The sequence below is a fragment of the Desmodus rotundus genome, chromosome 12 (genome assembly GCF_022682495.2).
Source record: "Desmodus rotundus isolate HL8 chromosome 12, HLdesRot8A.1, whole genome shotgun sequence".
Taxonomy (NCBI): Eukaryota; Metazoa; Chordata; class Mammalia; order Chiroptera; family Phyllostomidae; genus Desmodus; species Desmodus rotundus.
In genome coordinates this window covers 25,094,475-25,118,970 of record NC_071398.1, presented here as the reverse complement: position 1 = coordinate 25,118,970, position 24,496 = coordinate 25,094,475, and the positions used below count along the sequence as shown (strand labels likewise).

General features: G+C 45.9%; 1 protein-coding gene across 1 annotated transcript in view; it reads left to right on the top strand.

Moving 5' to 3' along the window:
- The first annotated feature begins 7,841 nt into the window (after positions 1-7,841).
- LOC112300587 (polycystin-1-like protein 2) overlaps positions 7,842-24,496 on the top strand; it is an 83,059-nt gene continuing 66,404 nt past the window's right edge. The window contains 7 exon segments of the mRNA XM_071219944.1: positions 7,842-7,932; positions 8,391-8,690; positions 12,594-12,758; positions 14,951-15,136; positions 16,807-16,882; positions 16,884-16,903; positions 19,998-20,145. Of these exon segments, the coding sequence (XP_071076045.1) occupies positions 7,842-7,932; positions 8,391-8,690; positions 12,594-12,758; positions 14,951-15,136; positions 16,807-16,882; positions 16,884-16,903; positions 19,998-20,145 (986 nt within the window).

The window sequence follows — 24,496 nt, the reverse complement described above, 5'->3', positions numbered from 1 at the left end:
TATCAGGAAGGCTCAACAGGTTAACGGAAGCTTTGGCTGGAAGTAACCAAGTATCTGCTGAGACCCTCAAGAGGTGCATTCACCTTGGACATTGAGTCCTCTGGGGGTCCTGAGTCGCTCAGCAGCTCATCTGAGTCATCTCGCCAGGCTCCGTTCCATCTACCGCATCGCCATCTTCAGAGGGTTGGTTTCTCATCCTTGGGCTTGTTCAGTTTTGTTTATGAATGACTCTCTTCATTCCAGGAATCGTCTGGGGAAAAGCAGGCACATACGGTGGGGACAAAGGAGGCATTTTCTTTTTACATCTCTCTACTTTTCAGCTGGAGGAAACTCTTTCCCAGAATCCCATTTTTTCTTGGTCTTCTTGGCTGAACTGGGTCACATGCCCACCCCAGACCAGTTCCTGGCAAAGAGGAACAGGAATGCCCTGATTTCCTTAAATCACGAGACTCTTCTGGGGGCAGTGTGTTGTCACCTGAAACATATCAGGATTCCATTACCAAGCAGAAAGGAGGGAATGGCTTGGGGCAGGCAACTTATAGGCAGCACAGCATTCATGCACCCTCACAATGATTAGTCCGTCAACATATAGTTACTGAGTATCTGTTGCATGCTGGAAATACAGCAGTGAACAAAACAAGAAAATAATCCTGTGCCTTCTTAGAATTCATACCAACGACATGCCAAGTTCTGAGGATATAGAGGTGATTAATAAGACTCAGTCTCTGTCTTCTTGGGCTCCCGTTCTTTTTGTTTGGGGGCCGAGACAGCATATCCCAAAGGACATGAATTTCCCAAAGGGGTGAGGGGCCCTGCAGTGGTTCATGGGTCTGCCTTCATGTTGGACCTCCATCCTCCCTCTTTATGAACAGAGATAACAAGCAGCAGCTGCTCTTCCCCAAGAAGCTCTGGCATTGCTCCGAACCCACGGAAGCCTGACCACTGCTTTCTAGGTCTTCCTAACACGGGAAGAGTGGGACAAGGGACTTATCACCAATAGGAGCTGTCTTCTGACCCATCCTCTAGCCTCTGATAAATACCATTCACTGGACACTTGACCTGCGCCAAGCACATGCTAAGGATCTCACGAGCAGTCCTTCATCTAATCCCTATACATCCCTCCAAGGGAATCATCAGCACTCTTCTTTTTATAGACTCAGAGATGTGGAAGGACTTGAGCAAGTCAACAGCTATTCAGTGCGTACTCTACCTCACGACGCAGTAATGCCACCCACCTTTTGAAGTTGCTGATTAAATAGATATGAGAGCACAAGTAGGTGTCCCACAGACAATTTCTATAATTCATGCGCTGCCTTAAAATGGACAAAACTGTCCAGTGCATGACAGAACCAGGCAATGGGAACGGGAAGGGAAGTCGCCTTATGCGGAGTTTCGGTCTGCCTTCAGAGGGTCTGAGGTGCTCGCAGGGTGAGCAGGAAGGCTCTGACTCCTCCCTTCAGGAGGGGGAAGGAAGGACGCTCACAGATGGGTGGCCCCTGCTCTGGACTGGCACATACCACATCTGTGCATAACACATCCGCACAGACCTGACAGGCACTATTGTTATCCCCTTTTATTGAGGGAGCAACTGGAGTTTTGGTGAGGTCGTGCCCCTGGGCCAGAGATCCTACAACGTGTGGCAGAGGTGGAAGATTTGATCTGTGGGGTCCTCTTCATAATTTCCAGGAAGGACTCAGGAAGACGAGGCTACCCTCCCCCGGGGCCGCTCATTCCGAGAAATGTGTTGTGTCCTTAAAACAGTCATGAAGTATTGTAAAAGCTGAATTCAAAAAGAAACATTTTGTGCTATTAAAAAAAACAGCCTTATTTTGCAATTCTGTATCTTCTATTACAAAGGTATTGAGTAAAGTGAGTAAATATTTCCCTTTCAGGGATATTGTTATCATATCTAAATTACTTAGGAATTTTTCCAATTAAGTTAGCTTCTAAATGATACCTTTAATTAGCCAGGGAGATAAGCTGAGCAGATAATGTGGAAATCTTGTATAGCAAGGTCCAAGGTGACAGGTAAAGTCCCAGCAAAGGTGGCAGCTAGCTACCTCCCTGAGGGAGAAGCATTGGCTGGTAAGCTCCAGAAAGCCTGTGCTCTCCACAGGCCCACTCCAGAAGCATAGGGAGTGGTGGGAGAGCCACCCTAGCCTCCTTGAGTGAGTGCTTCACCACTAATGAAAGACCACACATTAGGCAATTCACATTTAAGAACATTCATTAATTCCACAAAGTCCTACCAGACAGCAGAGACTAGTGTCGTGCTGGGTATTGGAGATAAAAAACATGGGAAATCGTAGCCACTGACCTCAGTGAGCTCAGAGACCAACAACGGAGAAAGGATTGTAAATAATGACAATAGCAGTAGTAGTAGTAGTAATAATAATAATAATAATTAATAAGCCACAGTTGAGAGGCAGAATGGGTGACATTGAAATACTATGGGCACTACTGTTAGAAAAGGAAGTGCCTTTGTGGTGAATGAGCTGGGAGACCTCAATCTTCCACCATGTACCCAGGGCCCCATCAGTGAGGCTGGACCAAAACTTCAACTTAAGTAATAACTATACTAGGTTATAGCCTGGACGGTAGTCTCACATTTCTACTTCCTAAATAATCTTCAGACTCTCCCTCTCTCCTCCAGTCCCCCAGCCACTGTCCCCACTACTCTGTACCTCTTGGGAGCAGGCTCATGGGTCCCAACCCCTCCAGTCTACCTCCCTGCTACCACCAGGTGACCTGGCTGAAATTCAAACCCAATCATGTCACTCTCCTGTTTCAAATGCACAGTTGAGCACAGTGCCTAGCACGTGGCCTCATTGTGCTACATCATCTTGTGAGTTTCCTGCCATAACAGAGAACCCCAAACTCAGTGGGAGCAGAACTGTCTAAGCTTGGGCCTTCCCCACAAGCAGACCCCAAGCCAAGGATTCAAATGTGAGTGGTTTGTTTGGGAAATGAACCCAGGAAAGGCCAGCAGCACAGCGGGGAGGTAAAACAGGGAGGGAAGGCACTGGGCCATCATCATCACAGGCAGCTGAAGCCGGCTGGCTGGGGAACTCTGGAGACGGTGTGAACGTGCTGTGGGGCTATTCTGAGGGAGCTGGGGGTTGGCCCACCAACCCTGGTCAGTCAAGGGTGAGAGTTTCTCCTGAGAGGCGTTAACTTCCAGGCAGTCCCTTCCTGTCCCTTGCTTGCAGAGGGAGGCAAAAAGCCACAGGCGCTGGCATTTAGAAGCCTTGCGGGGCAAGTGTGGCAGGTAAAGGCGGGACATGGACAGTGTCTATGACAACCCTCCGGAGATGACCCAGCCCGGTCTAAAGGGTAAGTGCAAGAAGACATTCAGTGTCGACTAGAACAGCAAAACTGACCACATGACAAACAATTGACGAAAGCCACACAAAATATCTAGCGACGTGGGATGGTTTAGTAACGTCCATTCATAGAAAGGAGGAACAGCTACCACCATGCCAATTTCAAAGCCCCTGAGCAACACAGAAAAGGCTTACCATTGAATGTTAAGTGGCAAAAGGAAGGATGCAATAGAAACTGATTATACTTACACTCTGGCTGTGCCTGGGTGAACATCTATCTTCAAGGCAAGACGGATTCAAAGGAATCACAAAGAAATGAAAATATATTAGGGTGATAGGACCATGAGAATTCTTTTGCTGTGTTGTCTTTTCAATCGAATGGGGGGCAAAGGTTTACTATGACTAATTAAAAACCTCAGTTCATATGAAGCAATGTACTCCCCCCGCCCCCGCCACTGTTTCCTGCCTCCCCTCCAAAATAAAATGTTGGCACCAAAGTCATGTCTCAGTTAGCTTTGGGGTAAGGCTAACTGAGACATGGTGTAACCATCTATTCTCAGGACTGGGATGTCTGGGTGACAGGGTGTGACCACTTTATGGTTCTTTTCATGGTTCTATTTAACCCAAACTCCTCTCTTTCTGTTTTCATTGGCTGATCCCGAAAATTGAGATTGGGTGGCTGAGACAGCTGCATTGGATCATTGGAAACACATTCACATGCGTCCAGCCATCCCTGCTTCCTTCCTTCATGTACACAGAGGTTAAGGCACTTTGGGAGTTGACATCATCAAGGCGGATTCTGTGCCCAGAGCCTGCAATTTATCAAAATGTAAAGAATGTGAAAATGGAATTTGGCCTGCAGATTTGAGTTCCTTATCAAATGCCTCCAAGCATGTTCCCTGAGCGACACAAATTAAGCCTTTATCCAGAAGATACATTATCTCTGTGTGGGGCCTTCCACATTGTGTCCTGATGGAAGTCATTAGAAGCTTGGGTCCCACAGATAAGAGACCGGTTCTGCCCCATCAGTGAGTCAGCAAGGACGTTGAATCCTGCCTTGGGCTCTTTCCGGCAGGGCTCTGCCAGAGGGATTGGAAGGGCTTCTGGGAAAGAGAAGGGGGGCAAGAGTCAGCCCCAGGGACCTGGGCGATGGGGCCACGCTGGCAAATATTCATTGAGTCCTACTATGTGCCAGCCACGGGATAGAGATTTGGAGGCATTATTTCTTCCCCTCAGGAAACCCACAGAATAAGATAACCCAAATGCCCATCGATGGATGATGGAGGAATGAAATGTAGTTTATCCACAGCTTACAGTGGGATACTATCCAGCCCTAAAAAGGAATGAAGTGCGGACATGTGCTCCAACACATGTGAACCTTGAAAATATTATGCTGAAAGAAACTAGACATGAAAATCACATAATTGTCTGATTCCATTTATGTGAGATAATGTACAGAACAGGTAAATTCGCCAACACAGAGAGGAATGATTGCAGGGACTGCAGGGAGATAGGGGTGGGATACAAAAAAAAAAAAAGACTTACGTTAGACCAAAGTAACAACTTAAGTCAATTATTAGACAACTGTGTTCTCTAAACCTTGCGGTCACGCTGCCATAAGAAACCGTTTACTTGACACCTTTTTTGAAGGTTCCAGGGTTCCACCACATTGTAAAACTCCCATCTCCAACCTCAAATTATTAATTTCTTATGTAGATTTTTCATTAAGTGTTGTTTTTGTTTTTATAATATAAACTATGACCTTGGTGTCTCCCCTATCCCAACTCCAATGACCCGTGTGGGCATTTTCCTAAAGAAAAGGCATCCAGAAGAACTTTGGTACTAGTAGTTAAAACAATTTTCCCACCACTAAAGCAACATAGTAATTTTGGCAACTTAAGTAATTTTGGAAGTTACCGTGAACAATAAACATTATTCAGGAAGGCAAACAAAGATGGAGATTTATTAATTCTGGAAACCTCTTCACTTAATTATTACTGTATAAACATTTACTGAGTGCCAAACAATAAGAATAAAAAGGAATGAATCACTCACTGATATGTGCTATAAGGTGGATGAAATTTAAAGACACTATGCTAAAGTGCCCTGGCTGGTGTGGCTCAGTGGATTGAGTGCCAGCTTGCGAATAAAATTTTTAAAAATCTTTAAAAAAATAAAGACACTATGCTAAAGGGAAAGGGGAGTGTCACAAAAAAGTCATCATCATATTGTATGATTCCATTTACATGAAGTGTCTGGAACAGGCAAATACATAGAGACAGAAAGTACATCAGTGGTTGTCAGGTGCTGAGGGCAGAAGAAATAGGGTGGGAATGTAACTGAAAAGATCTGGCTGCTGGCTGCCTGCTGCTATGAACACTGACCTCGAGAGACAGGGGCTGAGGTAAAGGAAAGCGGTTTATTTTCAGGTGCTGGCCACCTGGAAGATGGGAGACATGTCTCAAGGCCCATCATCACATCTCAGTGCAGGCAGAGGTTTTTATAAGGAGTGAGAGGGAAAGAACAAAGAGATCAAGGCAGGGGCTTGAAAAGTTCTGGTGCAGATGAACACAGTCCATTCTGATTGTCCGGGGGTGGTCTGGTGTGCCTCATCCTGGCTCCATGGTTGGAGGTCAGCAAATTTCCCAAAGCTGGGATGCCTGAAGGTCAAGATCTGTATCTTTTGGAGTTAGTTCCTAGGATTCTTATACAGTCATGCTGTTTATCTACAAACTACATATTAGAGTCAGCATTTACAGAAACAGTGTCAAAAGAATGATGGGGTGGGTTACAATCTCCCACTGTTACAATTTTCCACTGTTACATGAAAGCTAATGAATTTCCTTTTGGCGGGATGAAAATGCTCTAAAATTGATCATTGTGATGGTTATACAACCTCATGAGTATACTAAAAGGCATTGATTTGTATACTTTAAATGGGTGAATTGTATGGCATGTGAATTATATCTTAGTAAAGCTTTTATTAAAAAATGGAAACAAAATTCAGAGGGGATATGCATACTATACGAGGCAAGTTCTACAAAGCTCACAAAGGACGTGAGATCTGAGCTGAATCTTGAAGGTGGTCGGGGAAGGACGAGGGAGAAAGCGGTCGCTGGCAGAGGGGACACACGGGAGTACTCAGAAGTGTGAGGGAAGGTCAGCAGCAATTATCAAGACACTTAGGGAGAGCTGTGACTATGAGCTTGGCAGGGGAGAGGGATGATGGGCCCGTGATATTTTTAAAAAATAATTTATAATTTTTGAACAGGTTATACATTCACGTGGCACAAAATAGAAAAGTTTTAGAAAGGTGGCCAACAAAACAAAAGGTTATTCCCTTCTTTGTTCCCTTCCCTCTTACCTCATCCCCCCACCCAGGCAATCGCTATTGCCAGTCTCTGTATATCTTTTATGAGATGTACACATACAAGTAACTCTCCATATATGTTTTTATGTAAAAGGCATTACACCATCAACAATGTCTCATACTTTGCTTTTAATATGAGCAAAAATCGTAGAGATCCTTCCAAATTTGTATACAAAGAATTTGTTCATTTTGTATTGGGTGTGTAGGATGCACCACATTTTGTTAACCGATTTCCTGTCAATGGACATGTGGGTTGTTTCCAATTTTTCCTTCCCACAAAATTCTGCAGTGAATAACCTTACACACGTGACCTTTCACACATGTATGAATTCACCCGTAGGTGAAATTCCTAGAAGTGGAATTGCTAATTACAGAGCTTGTGCTTTAAAATTTTTTTTTCTCAGAGTTCAGCTTTTTATTGAAAGTGTTACAAAAGAGGGTTAGTCAAAAAAAAACCCAGACCTGTGTCATCATCACACTCCTCAGATTCTTCTTTCTTTGCTTTCACTTCCTCCTCCCCAGCTGGGGCAGCAGTGTGGAGCCTACGTTGCAGACGAGGCTATCCGTGTTGGCACTGGCCAGAGCCTTTGCAGCAGGCCTGGCCGGCAAGGTTCAACGTTTACACCCTCTAATGAGGGCACTGCTATCATCCTCCATGACCATCACCTCATCGCTGTGCAGGATGAGGTCTGAGAAGATGCAGGCGAGCTCTGAGACGGAGGCCGTGGTGTGGGTGGGCGCTGGGCCAGAGCTCCTGGGCACAGGGCTTGTTGCCCGCTGTGGCCCCAGCTTCCTAGGAAGGAATCAGCACCTTACTAGTAGCTGGGGAGAGGGGCATAAATTTTGACAGCTACTGTCACACGGCCCACAGTAGAAGTTGTGCCAATTTACTCTTCTGTTGGGAAAGAGAGCCTGATTCCCCACGTTTTGAGACGTGTGTTTGGAAATGTCTGAGGCCAGTTCACACAGAGCATTGTATGCAAAGCTAAGACACTTGAGCTTGATCCGTAGACCACCGACACCCACAGGAAGGTGTAGACGCTGGATGAGGATAGGCAGGTTTGAAGTTTTTAGAGCTTATTTCCATGATAATACCAAATACATTTTGTAGGAAATTTTATTCTCTACCAGGCACGAGTGGTGATGTGATGGATCAGAGAGGCAACAAGTCTCCTTTAGGATTCAAGCCACACTGGACAGAATGCGATTACCATGTAGGCACAGCGGCCATTCCAGACGGTAAGATCGGACGTGAGTGCAACCTGTTTGTTGGTTTGTTTGCTTGTACAATCCCATAACTCTGACTCTCCTGCCGTTTTTCTCCTATCGCACTCTTCCCACGTGCTGATGGCTTCTAATGAAGCATTTGGCCTTCAAGGGTAATGATGTGACACTGACAGCCAGGAACTTTTATCAGAAGCTAACAGTTGACCAGATGACAAGAGGGCAGGCGAGACAGCAGCTTTAGCTTGCTCTGGAAGACCTTTCTGCGAATTGATTGTATTTGGAACTGGCATTAAACAAAGAGCTGTGTTTAAACACATTTCTCCTGACTGAGTCTTTGTTTCTCAAACAAGAAGTGGTTGCTATTATTTGATGCAGAGAGAGGGAAAGATGGGTAGCAGGTGGCTGTGAAGTCAACGGCATATGAAGGACTGAGAGCCAGCTCCATCCAGGTCTCCAGCTGTGGTTCAAAGATGAGCCCGCAGGCCTGGTCCTCCTGGGGCTTGCTCTCAGGGTTATGGCCACTATTGCTAAGCCAGAGGAGGGAAGCGTTTGCTCTAAGAGCCAAGTGGCTTTCAGAGACTGTTGCTATGAATTTGTGCCTGTGGGCCACTCCTTCTGTGATGCCCACAATTGGAGTGGGAGGCAAGGAGGCCATTTGGTCTTTATCTGTGATGAAGGCACCCAGCAGTTTCTACAGAAGCACATCTCTCAGGATAGGGGGTGATGGATTGGGCTCCCAGGGAACTCGGTTCCAAACGGAACCACAGAAGGTAGGTGGTGCTGTGATAACTGTTTCACGGGAGCTTGTGGCTGCAGTTCTCACCGTTGCGTCCTACCCAAAGCTCCACAGGACAAATTAATATGCCCCATTCTCATGGCAAGGAAACCTTCCTCTTTGGTTGTTCGGTGGATCAAATCAAATAATTCATGCACAGTATTCAGCACAGAATCTGGCACATAGCTGACACTCTAGAAACTTGCACTTCTTTGCACATGCCTAATAGCAGTATTAGCTATGAAATATTTGTTTCTTGCTAAAATAATGTACAGCACTATCCCGAGTGCTTCATGTCCATTATCACGTGGAATCCTCATGATAACTGATAATAAAATTATCAGTTGTCTCTATTTTACAGGTGAGACAACTGAGTCTCAGGAAATAATTACTAAGCTACTTTCAAAGCCCTTGCACGTGTCTTCCACACCCCCACCCTCACCCCTACGAGAGCGAAGCAGGTCAAGTGCTTCGCTTGGCTGCATTTACATTACATAGTCTCACTTTAATGGTTCTCCTGGGAGCTCTCACTTATCTTTTACTCTGGGAGGGCTCCTTGCCCCAACCCCAGCACAACCAGGTGAGCCCTTCTCTATGCACCTGTAGGACCTGTCCACACCTCTATGAGAATCCCTTTGGCATGACTGTAGTTACGTAGGTGTCTTCCGCCCAGACAACAAGCTCTTCAAGGGAAGGAACCATATCCTGGCCAAAATTTCCCCCCAGGGCCCGTACATATCAAAGCATGGACACATAAACCTTTGTGTTTAATCCTTACATGAGGTAGGCATTGCTACTCTTATTTTATGGGTGAGGAAAATGAAGCCCAGAAAGAGGGACAGCTTTGCTCAAGATGACACATCTAGGGAAGGGAAGTGTCCTGCCATCTCATACTGCTCAGTGGGAACTTCAGGGTTTTAGAAACAAGAAACTTGGTCTGGGCTGAGCACCTAGAGAACTATACCAGAGTGGATGGAAATGCTTTAATAAAGGAGCAGATGGGCAAGCTCATTTTGGGATACTCACAGCCAATAGATGCAAATTCTGCAATGCGTCTTCAGGCGATATGTCTTGAATGGTTTCTTGCTTTGTTCATGCAGCAATATGTGGATTTCTGCATTTTGAACGTCCATTCATATGCACTTAAAGGAGTTGGGTCTACTTAAAGTCTACAGGGGACAGGTCTGAGCAGCCTGATATGTAACAACCTTTAAGAGGTAATGTTATTTAAGAAGTGAGGGACAGAATGCTGTGTGCAATATGATGGCATTTGAGTAAATAGATCTCAGGTACTCATGGGCGCCAATATGTGGATAAAATTCAGCCTAGAACAACTCATAAGAAATGTAACAATAATGGGAGTCGTGCAGAGGTCGGGAAAAGGAAGATGCTTTCACTTTATGCCCTTTTCACGCTTAAAAAATTTTAACCATTTGTATGAATTTCTTTAAAAATTAATAAATACATTTCGAGTCTTTTAAAAAATATATTTATTGATTATGCCATTACAGTTGTCCCGTTTCCCGCCCTCCTCACTCCACTCCATCCTGCCCTCCCCCTCCCTCCCACATTCCCCCCCTATAGTTCATGTCCATGGGTCATACTTATAAGTTTTTTGGCTTCTACATTTCCTACACTATTCTTACCCTCCCCCTGTCTATTTTCCACCTATCATCTATGCTACTTATTCTCTGTACCTTTCCCCCCTCTCCCCCTCCCACTTCCCTATTGACAACCCTCCATGTGATCTCCATCTCTATGGTTCTGTTCCTGTTCTAGTTGTTTGCCTAGTTTGCTCTTGTTTTTGTTTTAGGTGTGGTCGTTAATAACTGTGAGTCTGCTGTCATTTTTACTGTTCATATTTTTTATCTTCTTTTTCTTAGGTAAGTCCCTTTAACATTTCATATAATAAGGGCTTGGTGATGATGAACTTCTTTAACTTGACCTTATCTGAGAAGCACTTTATCTTCCCTTCCATTCTAAATGATAGCTTTGCTGGATACAGTAATCTTGGATGTAGGCCCTTGCCTTTCATGACTTGGAATACTTCTTGCCAGCCCCTTCTTGCCTGTAAGGTCTCTTTGGAGAAATCAGCTGACAGTCTTATGGGAACTCCTTTGTAGGTAACTGTCTCCTTTCCTCTTGCTGCTTGTAAGATTCTCTCCTGTTTAATCTTAGGTAATGTAATTATGATGTGCCTTGTGTGTTCCTCCTTGGGTCCAGCTTCTTTGGGACTCTCTGAGCTTCCTGGACTTCCTGGAAGTCTATTTCCTTTGCCAGATTAGGGAAGTTCTCCTTCATTATTTGTTCAAATAAGTTTTCAATTTTTTGTTCTTCCTCTTCTCCTTCTGGCACCCCTATAATTCGGATGTTGGAACGTTTTGAGATGTCCTGGAGGTTCCTAAGCCTCTCTTCATTTTTCCAAAATCTTGTTTCTTCATTCTTTTCTGGTTGGATGTTTCTTTCTTCCTTCTGGTCCACACCATTGATTTGAGTCCCAGTTTCCTTCGCATCACTATTGGTTCCCTGTACATTTTCCTTTGTTTCTCTTAGCATAGGCTTCATTTTTTCATCTGGTTTTCGAACAAATTCAACCAATTCTGTGAGCATATTGATAACCAGTGTTTTGAACTGTGCATCCGATAGGTTGGCTATCTCTTCCTCGCTTAGTTGTATTTTTTCTGGAGCTTTGAAGTGTTCTGTCATTTGGGCCTTTTTTTTTTTTTTTTTTTTTTTTGGTCTTGGCGGGTCTGTTACTTAAAGGGGTGGAGCCTCAGTCTTTCACTCCGCTACCCACAATCAAACTAGGCCCCTCTGGTGCTGGTTCCCGAGTGGGTGGGCCCGTGCACACTCTAGGCCCCTGTGGGTCTCTCCAACAACCTCTCCTGTGAGTCTGGGAGTCTCTCCTGCTGCCGCCCCTACCCCCACGGGCGTTTTCAATCAGAAGTTTGAGACTTTATTTCCCCCGGGCTGGAGCCCTGGGTCTTGCGGTCTGCCTCGCTCCCCGAAGTTTGTCCAGGTTATCTGTGCGCGAGTGTGGGGCCTCGGGGTGCTACCCGCTGCTCTGCCTGCCCCGTTCTCCACCACTCTGAGTCCGGTCCTCTCAGCCTATCTGCGCAAATGTGGGACCGCAGGGTCTGCCAGTGGTCAGACTCCCTGCCCCGTTCATCCCACACTCTGCCAGTCTTGGTCCCGCCATGGCCACGCCAGTCCTCTCTGTCCCGGCTGCCCATCTCCGCCCCTCCTACCAGTCTGGATGAATGTTTATTTTTTATTTCCTTGGTGTCGGACTTCCTTGCCATTCGATTTTCTGTCAGTTCTGGTTGTGCGAGGAGGCGCAGTGTGTCTACCTACGCCGCCATCTTGGTTCTCCACATTTCGAGTCTTCACACTAAATGTTTTATATCTAGCATTCTCTAGATCTCTAGTGTCCTTGAAATGCCTCTGTATCTCTCTCTCTCTCTCTCTCTCACACATACACACACACACACACACACAACACTTCTTCAAGGAACATCATTGGGTTCAAGTTTCTGAAGGGCCCTGAAGTAAGAAAAACTGCTTCCATTTTAAATCAGCAGTGCCCAAATACATTTGACAAAGGCCCCTTTTCTGTGTGAAATACCCTTTAACACCTGAGGCTGAAAGCATCATTTATTCAGTTAAACCACCCTGTACAGGCTCTCCAACTTGGGGTCCTAGTGTGCAGGTTGAGTTCTTAGGAGTGTTGGGAGATAATGCCTAGGAAATGCCCCTTCACTGGCATGGGAGAGGCCTTCAGCCTGTCAGCACTGATTAAGCACCAACTGCACACAAAGAGTTGAGCTGGGACAAGTCTTCTACATAAAAAGGATCAGAAGGACATTTCTGAGTCCTGGTGCTCATGTTCCCATCCCAGGGCCGGGGATCTGGCTGGACACCTCCAATGTGAACTATGGCCACTGGCACGAAGTGCAGGCCTCCCCTGCTCCCCAAACCTGTGGCTACAGCGGGAGGGACCCTTCTTCCAGGTGGGCTGCCTCAGACAACTGCACACAGTCGTTTGTCTTCATCTGTGAGTCTGGTGAGCTGGCCTCTCTTGTGGAATCTACTTCCTTTGCCTTGTCTTTTTCTGTCTCTCTGTCTCTGTTTCTTTCTCTCTCTTTGCTCCTACCTCTGTCTCTCTAATGCCCACCTGTCTGCGTGATCATCTGTGTCTGTCTCTGTGTGTCTCTATCTCAGTCTCTGTATCTTTGCTTCTATTTCTGTCTCTCTGTTTCTCTCTGTGTGTCTTTCCAAATGCCCACATCTCTGTCTGTGTGATACTCTCCGTCTCTCCATCTTTCTCTGTCTCTATCTGTCTGTCTCTAAATGCCTGTCTATGTGATGATCAGTCTCTGTGTCTCACTCCATCTCTCTACTCACATCCTCTCTCTCCCTGTCCACTTACCTGCCTACTAGTCTTGCTTGTCTCTCTGTCTTTCTTCCTCTTATACCTATGTCTAGGGGAAAATGCTCATTCACCCTTGACTCCTGCACCTTGGTTAGCCTGGGTCTGAGCCTCCCATGCCCACATCTCACCAACTCCCCACTTCTCTCTCTTGTGCCTTTTCTAGCTGTTGCCCATGTCTGACTCCCAATGTAGGCCCTGGGGCTGTGTACAAGAGGCCCTGCAGGAGTGGGCTGTGGCTGCACACCAGGTTCTGCCCACCAGATGGTCACTGCAGTGGGGCCTGGTCTCAGAGCTGAGCCTCCTCCTGGTCCCCTGACCCACAAGCCAGGCTTGATAGAAGCTTCTGGGCTTCCTGGGTCCAGCCCCATCCCTGGTTCTAAGCTCCTGGCTCCTCGGCCCTGTCCTGGACACTCACAGGAGCCCCTGCTCCATTCTTCCCTCCCCCAGCTTTAGCTAGGTGCACATAGGCTTAAGTCCCTCTGCCTGACTAGTTCTGAAAACACGGAAGCTTGTATGAAGCCCTCCCTGGTCTGTGCATTATGCAAGTTCCCTTTCTTTTTATCACAGTCCTCTTAAGTCCCTGCTCCCTCTGCCACCCCAACTTCAAGCCTGTCTCTCAGACTGTGTCAGCCACCAGGGTCTTGGAGCCCTGGCATGAGGAGGTCACATTATGAAGAACTAACGAGTATCAAGCAGAAGTTCCACTGCTGAGCTAGGTACTCCATGTACATTTATTTATCATAAAAGAAGTCTTTCCACCATTCTGCTGTGGGCCTTTTATAAACCTAAGAAAAGTGAGGCTCAGAAAGGGTAAGTTCCTTGCCCAAGGCCATATAGCTGGGAAGTGACAGAGACCTGACTAGGTTTGCCTGTGGTCAGAGAGAGAGAGAGGGAGAGAGACCGGAAGATGCTACAATGCTGGCTTTGAAGATGGAGGAAGGGGCCACAATCCAAGGGATGCAGGTAGCCTCTGGAAGCTGGACAAGGCAGGAAACATTCTCTCCTGTAGACTCCAGAAAGAATGCCCACACCTTATAGCCCAGTGAGACCCATTTCTGGACTTCTGACCTTCATAACTGTAAGATGGTAAATTTGTGCTGTGTTAAGCCACTAAGTTTGTAGAAATTTGTTACAGTGGCCATAGGAAATGAACACAGATTTTGGTCTCAACTTCTACTCTGTGGCATTCCCACAGACAAGCCTGAGTTTGAATTCTGGCTGTTCACATCTGAGCCAGGTCATTCTTTTTCAACAAATGTTTACTGAGCATGGACAGGTGCCAGGAGCAGGGCTGGTGTGGGATCTTTGCACAGTGACCTCACTGAGCCCCATGTTCCTAATGGGGAGAATAATAGCTTAGCTCACATGATTGGTATGAAGGCTCATTGAACTCACTCATTCATTCAACAAATGCTTGTTTAGCACCTATCATATACTAGGCATGGTTTTCAGATAAGGCTCAAGGAAGGTACTTGAAATAGGTGGAATAATAGTCACCACTTTAATAGCCCATACTCTGAATGTACAAACTCATTTAATCCTCTTAATGTCCCTATGGAGTACAGTTGAGACTCCCCCCTACACAGGGGAAACAGAGAGAAGCTAAGTAGCTTGCAGAGAGTCACACAGCCACTGGGTGACTGAGCTGGAACTGCCTCTGGGCAGTCTGGCTCCAGAGCTGCACTCTTACCCCTGCTGAGGCAGCTTCCACTGTGTCCTTGCCTCTCACAGTCCTGACCCCTGAGGCTCTTCCACTTCCCACCAACCAGGAACTTGCCCATCCATGACCATAAGCTTCCTAAGTGTCACCTTACCTCTTACAGGTGTTGGCCAGAGTCTGGCCTGCGAGGGCCTCGATGCCATCATGCACTGTGGCTCAGGGGAGGTCATCCAGATCCAGGATGCCTTCTACGGGTGCCAGACTCCCCATTATTGCACCCAGGAGGCTGGGCACCCTTTGGACCTGGAGGAGGAATGCAGCTGGCTCAGCATCAAGGACGAAGTGGCAGGTAGGGCCCAAGGGCTTCACAGCTCTGGCTGTGAGCTCAGGGCAGTTCCTGGTGTCCTGCACCCAGCAAAGGGTTTTGGAAGGCTCAGACAATCCTCACATATGACCTTGAGCCTCCAACACTGAAAAAACTAGCCAATCTCTGCCCCCAACACCGAGCTGGTAAGCGAGGGAGCCTCAGCTCACCCCTCCACTGAACCCCAGTGGGTCAGGTGGGCATTTTGCTCCCCACCCAACTTGGGTGCAAGCAACATCACTTTCTTTTTAATTTAATTTAAAAAATTTTTGAAATACTTGACATACATCGATAAGAATAAAAAATATTTCAGTGAACTCCCATAGACCCCAACTTTGTCAAATCTTAACATTACAACATATTTGTTTAAGATTCCCTCATTAAAGAAACAAATACGACTTTGTTTCTTTACAAATACACAGCCGACGCTCCTGTGAAGCCCTCCCTGGTCTGCTCCTGTCATGAATTCAGAGTTTATTAATTACATGTGCACTTGTGTTACTGCTGCCTTCTATGTATGCAACCCTAAACATTATCCAGTAGTGCTCTGCAGGTTTTTATGTTTATAAGAGTGGTTATCATACTGTATGCCATTCTGCAATGTGCTTTTTTCTCTTTTCCTTCTTTATCTTATTTTTCTATCCATCTTGATTCATGTTGTGCTGATTTATCTGTTTTGTCTATTGTATGGCCGTGCCACAGTTTGTCTCTTCCTCTGATGAGAGCTGTGTGGAGTGGGTCTTAATCCTTGCTGTTGTGAATCTTGCTGAACAAATGCTCCCGGTGGCATCTCTTGTTCACATGGCCAATTTCTCTAGGACCTGTTTTTCTTAGGTTAAATCTACCTCCGAGCTGCCTTTGCCCCATGGCGATGATTCGCTTTCAGGGAATAGGGGGGCTCTCTGCACCCTCCTGAGGGCTGCAAAGGCCTCAGAAACCTGTCATCCGGGACAGCAGGGAGCCCTCTCCTCTCTGCTGCAGTGACTGCTGTTGGGCCTGCAGGGCCTCGTGAAAGCAGGTGGCCTGCTATAAGCTAAGGAGGAAATCAGGGCCATGGTACCTGCCAGTCTCTTTCCCAGGCTTCTCCACAAGTATTTAACTCACCTGCATAAGCAGGAGGGAGAGGTATCAGTGTCAGCAGGACCCTAAAGTTTTGGCCTGGGCTCTCTACAGTCCTCCCTCCTACAGGCACCTGGTGTTCTGGTAACCACAGATTTCCTAAACTTGTCCACTCTTTGCCAGTTCTCAGGGTGTAGATTTCAACTTGAGGCTTTTGACTAGATGCCATTGGACCAGTGGTTCTCAAAGTGGGGTCCCTGGGCCAGCAGTGTTAACATGACCCAGGAGCTTGTTAGAAAAGCAGATTCTCAAGTTGCCCCCACATCTATTGGATCACAAGCCCTCCAGGGAATTCTGGTGCAATCTCAAGTTTGAGAACCACTGGGCTGGACCCTGAGCTACTTGAGGATAGGAGTCCTACTTCTCTCTCCCCCAGTACCTAGAACAATGCCTGGTCTTCAGCAGACACCAGTTGATATCTATCGGGCAGATGCTGGGTGGATGAATGAACACGAGGCCGTTCGTCTCTGTCTTAACCTATCCCTTTATGTCCTTCATACTGTTCCTGCTTCTGCTGGGGTGCGGGTGCTTCCCAGGACAGTACCAGGGGCTGCAGGCATGCCAAGTGATGGCAAATGGGACCTTCTTTGGAGATCTGTGCCCCACCCAGGGTGCAGTACGAGTGTCGGGAAGGTGAGTCCCTGGCTGGCCTGGGTGTGGGAATTCCCTCCTCATTTCTGTGCCAGGTCCAGCTGCCCCCTGCCCCAGCGGACGGAGCATCCACCCATGGGGGCTGATCTACTGTGTGCTAAGAGACCTCCTAGCCCCAAGCTGCCATCCTGAGTGCAGCCCGGCTCAGCCCAGGGATAAAGCATTTGAAGGCCCTGTTGCAGAAATGAGCTGTCAAGCCAGAAGTTTAAAAACAATTTCTTTTTTAGTCCCAGGACCCTTCAATTTAAATCTCATGGGGTGACCCAATAAACATAACTGACAAGTCCAAGCTTACTTGATTGAAAAGAGTCAAAATATCTCTCCCACACGCCATAAACATTCAACCACTGCCCCTCCCATAGGCTGCCTTTTTAGTACACACAGAGACTTTTTAAAAACACAAATCTTGAAAGCCATAAAAATAACTAACCCACATTACCACAATTTAGAAAAGCTTTATAAATCAAGAAGGAAGAATCCCTCCCTTTAGTTCTACAATCCTATTCCCCATAACCAAACCACTGTTAATGGTGTAGAATAAATTCTTTACTGCTTTTAAACATATTTTCATAGGCATGGCTGTGTATGAATTTATATATGTATCTTTTCATAAAAATATAATTATGTAAAATATATTACTCTACAACTCATTTTCTTTTCACTTATATCCTGGATATAAAGTCACTAGCTTATTTTTTAGTAACTGCATAGTATCATCATAAGATTATGTCAAGATTTATTTAACCAGTCCCCATATTGATAAATATTTAGGTTGCTTCCGATCCTTCGTTGTTGTGTACCAGCAGTGCCCTCTTGCACATTCTTGTGCCTATATCCTGACATGTTCTTGGGACTATTTTTAGAGGAGAGATCCCTAGTAGTGCAAATGCTGGGTCGCAGTGTATGTGCTTTTAAATGTTAATAGCTGTTGCCAAATTACCCTCCAAAATCACTGTATTGATTTATATTGCTACGACCAGTCTATGGGAGCTCCAGTTTCCCCTATGGCCATGAAACCATATTATGCCATTTTCCAACACATTAAATCGGTCAGAACTGCTACTTCTATTGAGGGTGCGTGTAACAGTACAAGGAGGTCTGAAGGGAAACGATGAGTCAGGGAACGTTAGGGTCCCCAGGGGCCATCCAGCAGAGCAGAGTCGATGAGTATAGGAGAAGGGAGGACCACACAGAAGAGAGGGTACAGGAAGGGGAGGGTGGCATGGATGACAAGTTTTACCAGGGATATTAATTTGCTGGATATGCTTGGGTGGAATAAGAGTGAGCAAGGTGGCCCTGGCTGGGTGGCTCAGTTAGTTGGAGTGCCGTCCAGTACACTAAAAGGTTGCGGGTTCGATCCCGGGTCAGGGAACACATCTGGGCTGCAGATTTGATCCCTGGTTGGGGCACATACAGGAGGCAATCGATTGATGTTTTTCTCTCTCTTCCTCTAAAATCAATAAATACACCCTCAGATAAAGGTTTTTAAAAAAAGAATGAGCAAGGTGTCTCGATTCTGTTTTCTGGGAAGAGGAGGTCACGTGTTTTGGCAGCACCTTCCGTTTGGTGGTTTTGCTAATGGACAAAGTACCCTTTGGCTCTCCGCCTGTCCCAGCGCTGTTGTCATTGGACAAATGCGTAGCTTAGGGTGGAGGTGAGCTGTGTCTGGCAACCACATGGTCCAGATTTTCTGCCCCAACCTTGTTTCAAATATCCTGTCAGCTTGTGAATCAGTGTGTTCTGATCACAATCAGGTTCTGATTTGCGGAGGGAGGGACTTTACCCAGAAGTCCCCACCCCCAACTGTGCCCAGACGGGCCTAATTATATGTGACTTTTCCTAAGGTAGTTGACGAAAGTCCTTTTAATTTGCATTCAGCTTCTTTTCCCTTTTCCCTTCTCATTTGTGCCCAGAAAGGAAAGATTATGCTGCACACATTAGCCCAGGGCTGCGTTAGAACCCAGCAAATTCTGCCCTTCACCCCACCCTGCATGCCGACTTTTGAAGCTCGAAGATTTGTTAAATTTAATGTGCACTAAATGGCTTACAATGAATCATCAGCCACCTTAGCCAAGTAGATTTTCTTAAAGGTGCTTTCTTTGCCTTTTGTCTTTTTAAACACTATAAAATACATTTGGACAATCAATAAATCCTGGTTAAATAAATTATGGTACATTGCGCAACTATTAAAAAGAACAGGACAGCTCTGACTGAATTCATATAGAATGATTTCCAAGATATATTAAGTGAAAAAGAAGGGAGGTGTCAATGAATATAGAAAGATCCATTTGTATAAACAGAAAAGGACGTGCTTGTGAATATGTAGATGTTTCTGGAAGGTGACCCGGGATATTGGTAACCACGGTTGCCTCTGGAGAGCAGAACTGGGTGCTTGAGTATGGCAGTGGGGGGTGGCTTATACATTTCAAATTCTGTATTGTGGTCATGTATTACCTATGAACATAAAGTAAAATTCAAAAGACTTTTAAAAAGTAAAACTAAAGATTTAAAAATTTTAAAAGCCCTACCTAAAGATGCAGAACAGGTAGATAAAAGAGTAGGGTTTTTTAAATTAATTAATTAATTTTTATTGATGAAAGAGAGAGGGAGAGAAAGCCAGAGAGAGAAACATTGACTCGTTGTTTCACTTAGTTATGTATTCACTGGTTGACACTTGTTTGTGCCCTGATTGAGGATCAGACCCACAACCTTGGTGTTTTAGGACGACGCTGTAACTAATTGAGCTACCTGGCTACCTGACCAGGGTGAGAGTTGGTTTTCTTTGTTTTGTTTTTTTTTAAGATTTTATTTATTTATTTTTAGAGAGAGGGGAAGGGAAGGAGAAAGAAAGGGAAAAAAAAAAACATCAATGTGTGGTTGCCTCTCACTGCCCCCCACTGGGGACCTGGCCCACAACCCAGGCATGTGCCCTGACTGGGAATCTAACCAGCAACCCTTTGGTTCGCAGGCCGGCACTCAGTCCACTGAGCCGCACCAGCCAGGGCCAACAGAGTTGGTTCTAAACATGCAGTTTTGCTCTGCAGTGGCACACAGCCTTTTGTGTTTTCATCTGCAGGCCTGCAGCTGACAGTGTCCAATCAGAGTTTCATCTTTGACAATGTCACCATCTCCCTGATGTGGCTCCTCTCTCCTTACACTGGAAATCTGTCCTGTATAATTAGTACTGGGGATGGCCACATGTTTGATCCTTATTACCCTCCCAGGTAAGAGGACTCTCTGAGCCGTGAGTCAGTATGTGCCAGTCAATTTTTGCTGCATAACAAAATGTCCCAAAATGTACAATAATACTAGTTATTTGTCATGTTTCTTTAAAGTAGCCAGGTTTTCTTGTTTGGACTAGCTCAGCTGGGGGTGGATGGCCTAGAAGGGCCTCATATGTCAGCTGACTGTCAGCTAGGTACATCTGTTGCTCACACTCAACAGGCTAGTCAAGGCTCACTCCCATGGTGGCCGAAGAGTTCTTGGCAGTGAGTGAGAGCAAGTCCAATGTGCAAGCATATTTCAAATCTCTACTTGGGTCACATTTTTTTATCCTCATCGAGGACACGCTTATTGATTTTAGAGAGTGGGGAAGGGCAGGAGAGAGAGGGAGAGAAACATTGACATGAGAGAGAAACATCAATCAGTTGCCTCTCACACGTGCCCCAACCAGGAACTGAATCCGCAATCTAGGCATGTGCCCTGACCAGGGATCGAACCCATGACCCTTCTGTCTACAGGATGATGCTCTAACCAACTGAGCCACACTGGCCAGGGCTACTTGTGTCACATTTTTCAATGATCCATTGGCCAAAGCAAGTTTCATTGCCAAGCACAGACTCAACAGGTGGAGAAACAGTCTACACCTACTGATGGAAGAAATGGCAAAGCCGAGAATAAGGGCGTATACACATGGAAATGGGAGAAACTGGTGCTCACCAGCTCCTCATTAGGGAGGCCACCTGAGCAGTCCTGGAGAGCTGGGTCCTTCTGTCTTGGCTCTGCGTAGAATCTCTCCTGGGTCACTGTCCGAGGATTGGTAATAGGGTAAAGAAGACGCTCACCTGGGTATGGGAATGTTTTTTGTTAGTAAGGATAATAAAAATCATAGTAGCAACATTAATAATAGTCCAGCCAAGCAGTTTTCACACACAACCTCACTAGAGCTGTGCTCATATAACCACTTGCCGCGAGAGCCACTGAGCACTTGATGTGGAGCTGCTCTCATTTGAGATGGGCTGTAAATGTCAAATGCACAAGGGATCTTCAATGCTTAGTCCCCCCTCCCCCAAAAAGGAGTGTCAAATATCTCACTAGCAATTTTTATATTGATTACACATTAAAATGGTAGTACTTTGAATTTATCAGGTTAAAGAAAATAAATTATTAAAATTAATTTAACCTGTTTCTTACTTTTTCCAGTGTGGCTTTTAGAAAACTTAACATTACACGTGTGGCTCATACTATTTGCATCAGATGGTGCTGAACTAAAAAATCATTATTTTGTTTTTACAGAGGAACAGTGGTGTTGCCCAAGGCCTGCGGCTAGGGAACGGCAGCGCCGTGCTATTGTACAAGCGGGACAGTCTGGCCTTGCAGTCCCGCTCTGCAGCCCCTGCAGGATTATAGAGCACACAGCATCGGGGCCTGAGGGCACTGCCTCCCTTCCCCCATGTCCTCCAGGAGACAGTTTCCTCCCCAGCCTGTAGTAGCCAAACCCAATGCATAACATTTCAAAGTCCTACCTGGCCTATGTAAGCTCTGGTCTGCCCTGCTGGGTGCCGCAACAGGAGGGGTGCCTCAGACAGACTGTTTCAGAAAACACAGATCCTCTTTTGATTCTGGGGCTCCTTACAGGGACCCCCCAATTCTCTATGGGTCCCCTGAGAAATCACTTAGGCTTATAAGCCTTTCTACTAACCCCCAAGCATCTCCATTTCTACCCCGTGGGACCAAGAGGTTCTAGCTCCATGGGTGCTGGCATTCCCGAAGGCACCAGGTGGGGTGAGGCAAACAGGGGGCCAGCCCGTCCACAGCCCAAGTCCACTCCAGTGAGTGTAGGTCTCAGATTCAGCAGTGCCCTGAGGTCTCAGGCATTGTGCCCAACAAAACGGTGCCTAGAAGCTGGGATTCTAATCCCCGGCACTGCCAGTATATTGGACCTGGAAATTCCCCCAGGTCTTGGGTTCCTGTTTCCTTCACTGTCACATTTATATTGACGGTTGCCTTGATTGGAGGAAAATGAGAAATTACATGTGAAGATGCTTTGGGAAGTAAATGTTCAAGTAATACAAATACCTATGGCATCGTTCTGCAGGTTTCTTCCCATCTGCCACCATTTTGTTAATAAAACAACAAATTCTAAGTTACACAATCCTTAATCCCCGAATTTTATAGAACTAGAATTTGGGATAAGTCAAAATTCACCGTCTGTAGCCCTGCTAAGACTTTCAGTTACCCAAGGACTTATTTTTTAATTTTTGAAAAATTTATTTATTGCCCTAGCTGGTGTGGCTCACTGGATTGAGTGCCAGCCTACGAACCAGCGGGTCATCAATTCAATTCCCAGTCAGGGCACATGCTTGGGTTGAGGGCCAGGTCCCCAGTAGGGGGCGTGCAAGAGGTAACCACACACTGATGTTTCTCTCCCTCTTTTTCTCCTTCCCTTCCCCTCTCTAAAAAATAAATAAATAAAATATTTAAAAAATTTTTAATTGATTTGAGAGAGAGACATTGATTTGTTGTTCCACTTATTTATGCATTCATTGTATGTGCCCTGACCAAGGATTGAACCCACAACGTTGATATATTGGGATGACACTCTAACCAACTGAGCTACCTGGCCAGGGCTGCACAAGGACTTTATAGTAAATAAACAAACAGTAGTTAAAACCTGGAGCAAAATGGATATATATGTCAACTCTGGGTGGTGAGTCCAAGGGCATTTGCATATTACTCTCTGGAATTCACTGTGTGATTAAATTTTCTCATGATCTAAGACAAACAATAGGAAGCAGTGCTTTCCATTTGCAATCCCTCTGGGCATTGGCTCTAAGTGACAGTGACTGGCATTTTTTTTCTCTTTCAAAACACAAAGATAGCGATATCCTCCACCATCACCCCACCTAAATAATCCACTTCCCCTCCTTTAAAGACTTGTTAGACCTTGAAACTACACACCACCTTCTATCATTTTTATTAATATTAGGAAATATATTTCTGACACTTTCTAATCAGTATTAGCAGCCTCAGCACTCAATTTACAATATGAAAAATGGTATGAGTTTTAAGTATACAGAAGTCCCATACTTTGTGTGGATGTCACCGGGCTCTTCTTTTATGTGTGTGTCCAGACCCCTACTTCTGCTTAACTCCTCCTTAGCCTAAGACCTAAATTGGATGCTCTATGTCCACTGTAGATAAATAACATGAGCTGATGGGGAGAATCCAACCTCCAATAGAAAAGGTGTAATAAAAGTCAAACGGTTGCCCCTTTAGAAGCTCCTTCTTGCCTTGCATTCCCTGTGTTTTGTGTTCATTTGCATGGCAGGTTGTTTTGTTTCTACAGTTCTGAAATTGTATTTTGTGCCTTACAGAACAATTTGCGTAAGGTGAAATTTGCCCAGGTCCAACGTTAGGTAACTTAGCGCCACCTACTGACAGATCTTGGAATTGCCATTATTCTTCAGTCCATTCACTCACCTCTGCTCATGGCCAAGTATGATGATGGGGTGGTGGTAGGGGGGACTTCCGTTAAGACCCATCATTCACAAGCCAACATAAGCCTTAGAGTGACTTAGATGTACACAGGCTGTTGGGAGGCGCAGAAGAGAGAACTCTGTGGGAGATGATGGTCAGAAAGGACTATAGAGCTGACGTCCTTGGTGGGAGACCAGAAGTAGGAGGCAGGAGTGAAGGGTGTACAGAAAGCAAAGTCACAGATGTGGAGGAGCACTGCCTCCCAGGGTAACTGTGAGCACCTCCCTGTACCTGGAGTTCAGGGGTATATGGGAAAAATGAAAGATGGTGCTGGAAAACTCAAAATGGGTCTGGTGATGAAGAGCCTTGATACCTGCCGGTTTAAAGAGATTGTTTTTTAGGAGTGTATGCAGGCCAAGCACCAGCAAACAAGCTCTGACTTGGGGTACAGGAGGTTTCGTGGGGGTACTAAGATGGGGCAGGGGGCAAAGTTGGACTGGGGTGCAGTAGCAGCACAGGCATCACCGACACTGGGTGCAGGACAGGCCTGGGGAGGGGCTGTGACCTTGGGCGGGGCGGCTCCCTGTGGCTGAGGAGAATTCCTGGAGATGCTGCAGGTGTGAGCCCTCAGCATCTGTCACACCAGGATGCTGGGCGGGGGAGTTAGGGGGTAGTGGTCTATGCAGGCTTTGGTCTTACAGGGTAGACGCTGGGTGACACGCCACCACATTCACCACAAAAGATATGTAAGAATCTTTAGGCCACAGTTACATGATCTGTGATGATTAGTATTGCCAGTGTTAACTAATACTCACTGAGTAATTTTAAAAAGTAAATGGGACTACAAAGAATAACTGATACAGAGTTGATTCTAGC